Source organism: Protobothrops mucrosquamatus, unplaced genomic scaffold (assembly GCF_001527695.2).
Source record: "Protobothrops mucrosquamatus isolate PMUCROS unplaced genomic scaffold, P.Mucros_1.0 scaffold5424, whole genome shotgun sequence".
Lineage (NCBI taxonomy): Eukaryota > Metazoa > Chordata > Lepidosauria > Squamata > Viperidae > Protobothrops > Protobothrops mucrosquamatus.
Window position 1 is genome coordinate 14,567 of NW_015391283.1, and position 3,918 is coordinate 18,484.

Here is a 3,918-nt window from a genome sequence, read left to right on the forward strand (position 1 = left end):
CCTCTCCAGAGGATGTTCCCAAGTCGGGGTGATCAGAGCGCTGAACGAGGCTGGAATCCCCGTTGACATGATTGGCGGCACGTCCATCGGCTCCTTCATGGGCGCCCTGTACGCGGAAGAGCGAAGCTACACCCAGATGCGGATCAAAGCCCGGCAGTGGGCCATGGTGAGAGATAGCTCATCGCCGGTCAAGCCAGTCAGATGCAAAAAGAGGAGCAACCCCCCCTCCCTTCTAGCACTGATGATGTTACCTAGTTGGGTCCTGAAACGTCTGCAAGAAAACCACCAAGCTCAGAGAGCACCAAGGACCCCACTGTTCTCTCGCTCACACCCTTGGTAGCTGAGTGGATCCTTTCTGACCATTTGGCCTCTCCTTAAAACTGGACTTTAGGGAGTATGGAAACTATTGGTTTATTTTCATTTATATAAAAATAACTCAAGGTGGTGAACGTACGTAATAACCCTTCCCCTTCCTATTTTCCCCACGGCAACAATCCTGTGAGAGGTAGACTGGGCTGAGAGGGAGGGACTGGCCCAAAGTCATCCACCTGGCTTTCATGCCTAAGGTGGGACTGGAACTCACCGTCTCCTAGTGATTGACCCCGAATCACCCAGTCAGTTTTCATGTATAAGGCAGGACTAGATCTCCCAGTCGCCTGGGGATTGGCCCAAAGTCACCCACTCAGCTTTCACGTGTAAGGCAAGGACTAGAATTCCCAGTCTCCTGGTGATTGGCCCAAAGCCACCCAGCCGGCTTTGGTGTGTTAGGCGGGACTAGAACTCCCTAACACCTTTGCTCTGCGTTTAATCCATCCCTCCTCCAACTCGTCTTCCTCTTCATTTTCTTTTTCTCTTTCTCTCCTTCCACATGCTGCCCTGCTTAGAAGCAATGGAGGTAATGGTTGGCCTGGAGCAATTTGATTGTTTTTTGCTGTGAAGCAGAAGTTGTTTTGGAAAAGGAAAGCCCTGTGCCGTTCGCTAAGACCCCCGCAGGGGGGGTGACCGGTCACTTCTAAGAGACCGTCTCTTGGTCCCATCAACTCGAGAACTTTATTTTGGAGGGAGGGAGGGATGGATGGATGGAATAACTTCCTAAAACCCAGTGAATTGTACATGAATCGCTCACCTCCTGCTTACAGCGGCCGGTGGGCATTTCCCACCCAATCTGTCTTCCTGCCACTTCAAAAACGGCGTGCCTTGATTTATCGAGTGGGGAAAGCACAGAGTCCGTGAGAATTTCTGAGCACGGCGCTTGTCAAGTCTTGCTTAATTGAGAAAAAAGACCCAGGAAAAGATAAACTACAGTAGAGGGTTTTTTCCCCCAACCATTTTAGCATCTCTCAGTATAGGGATAGTCCTCAACCTACGACCACCGTTGAGCCCCAAATTGACGTCGCTAAAGGAGACATCTGGTTAAGTGAGTTTTGTCCCCGCTTCACCACCTTTCGTGCCGCAGTTGTTGAGTCAGCAACCCGGCTGTTAAGTGAATCTGGCTTTCCAGAGGTCACAAAAGGGGAACCACGTGACCCCGGGACCCTGCGAGGACCGTCGTGAATACGAGCCATCTGAATTTTGATCACGTGACCCCCCCGGGGAGGCTGCAGCGGGCGTGTGAAGAACGGTCAACCGTGCCGTTGTAGCTTCAAATGGTCACTAAACGAACGGTTGTAAGTGGAGAACCTTTCTCCCCTCGTGTTTATGTTTATGGGGGGAGGAAGGGAGGGGCCACGGCGCCCCCCATGCGAGGCTGCAGCCTGGCTGTCTCTTCTTCCATCTTGTGACCCAGCAGAGTTCCAGCTCCAGGCAGAGCAGAAACAGGTGTATTGCTTAGTGCCAAACATCCCTGGCGTGGCGAAAATGTTTGTGAGCACAAAGGACGTGAGAGGTCCCTGGTTCCAAAGACAGCCAGTCCCTGGCTTTATTGGGGGAGATGAGGGGAGGGGAGGGGAGGAGAACAGAGGAGAGAGCGGAGCCAAGAACAAGAGAGAAGAGAAGAAAAAGAGAAGGGGAGAGAAAGAGAGGAGGAGAAAGGGGAGGAGTGGAGAAGAAGAAGAACAAAGAAAGGGGCGAGGGGAGGAGAGGAACAGAGAGGAAGAGGAGAATAAAGGAGTGAAGAGGAGAAGAGTGAAGATAATGGAGGAGAGGAAGAAGGAAAAAATGGAGCACGGGGAGGAGAATAAAGGAGAAGCGTGAAGGAAAGGGAGGAGAGGATTTTATGAATCGGTCCTGCCCCCATTGACTGGGCAAAATGGGGGCGAGGGGGGGTGCTTCCACCCACCCACCCCCCAGACCATTGAGCTTGGACCTTGCATTACCTCTTCCTTGTCTCTACCAGCTGTCATCTCTTGCTAAAACAAGGACAGAGATGGCTCTGGGGCGGGGAAAGGGGGTTTGATATTTTTAGAAGGTGCACATGTGCACACACAAACACACACACACATACAAACACACACACACAAACAAAAACACGCACACACACACAGAGAGAGACCTTGTCCTTTGGCATCAGGGCAATGAATCAACAGCAACCAGATCGCGAAAAGAAGAAAGCTTAAGAATATAGTCCAGAAAACCGAAATACTGTATATAATTTTTAATGTTTGTTTTGGTACTTTCTTCTTCTTCCTCTTCCTCTTCCTCTTCCTCTTCCTCTTCCTCTTCTTCTTCTTTTTCTTCTTCTTCTTCTTCTTCTTCTTCTTCTTCTTCTTCTTCTTCTTCTTCTTCTTCTTCCTTCTTCTCCTTCTCCTTCTCCTTCTCCTTCTCCTTCTTCTTCTTCTTCTCCTTCTCCTTCTCCTTCTTCTCCTTCTCCTCCTCCTTCTCCTCCTCCTCCTCCTCCTCCTCCTCCTTCTTCTTGTATCGTCCTTAGTTTGCATTGCTGTTCATCTTTTTCATGGTGTTGTATAATGTATGTTTTGCCCCGAGTGACCTGCCCGATCGGTCACCATGAAATATACATCCCCAAATCTTCAGCAGATGGGTGACTGCCTTTAAGCCTGCCCTTTCACCTCTCTGGCTGTCCACATTTAGCCCACCTAGTTTTCATGAGCGCTCTCAGCTCCTCGTCCCCCTCCCCGTCTTTATGGATCAACAGCTTGGCTCTCTTGGCAGAATATGAACTCGGTGCTGAAAACGGTTCTGGATTTGACCTACCCCATCACCTCCATGTTCTCCGGAGCCTCCTTCAACAACGGGGTCTGCAACATCTTCAGAGATAAGCAGATCGAGGTAGGTGTGCGGGTCCGTGCCCAGCGCGGCACAGGAAGGGAGCGGGGCTGAAAGATCGGAGAGTTTTTGACAGTTGTGTCTTTAAGATGGGTTGTGTGTACATGTCTGTGGAGGTTCTCCATCATCCAGGTCCATGGTTGTCCCAAAGATGCTTTTTCATGAGGCAACTGGTCTTTCTTTCTTTTTTTCTTTGAAGACGTTTCGCTTCTCACCCCAGAAGCTTCTTCAGGTTCTGACTGGATGGTGGGGAAAGGGAAGGATTTATACTCCTTACAGACAGCTGGTCGTTTGCAATTCTTTTAGAGAGTCGCTGAGGCCACTTGGAGGTTTACCTGTGACACATTAGGCCACGTTAGGCAACTAGGCACCCCTGGGTGTTCGGATCCGGTGTTGGATTATCTTGCCCGCCTTGACTCCTCTCTCTAATGAGCTCTTTCTGTGCGGCAGGATCTCTGGATTCCTTTCTTCATCATCACCACAGACATCACGGCCTCGGCTATGAGGGTCCACACCGACGGTAGGGAGCCTGCGAGAATTGGGGGTGATGATTTGGGCAGGGATCATCTTGTGTGCAGAAAGAAAGAAAAGAGAGAGAAAGAGAGAGAGAGAAAGAGGAAGGAAGGAAGGAAGGAAGGAAGGAAGGAAGGAAGGAAGGAAGGAAGGAAGGAAGGAAGGAAGGAAGGAAGGAAGGAA

The 3,918-nt window shown here is 50.4% G+C and overlaps 1 protein-coding gene across 1 annotated transcript in view; it reads left to right on the plus strand.

Moving 5' to 3' along the window:
• The window catches only part of LOC107299762 (patatin-like phospholipase domain-containing protein 7), an 18,608-nt gene that overhangs the window by 6,770 nt on the left and 7,920 nt on the right, over positions 1-3,918 (plus strand). Inside the window, exons 4-6 of the mRNA XM_029286862.1 lie at positions 10-166; positions 3,109-3,225; positions 3,673-3,742. Of these exons, the coding sequence (XP_029142695.1) occupies positions 10-166; positions 3,109-3,225; positions 3,673-3,742 (344 nt within the window). The remainder of the gene's footprint in view (positions 1-9; positions 167-3,108; positions 3,226-3,672; positions 3,743-3,918) is intronic.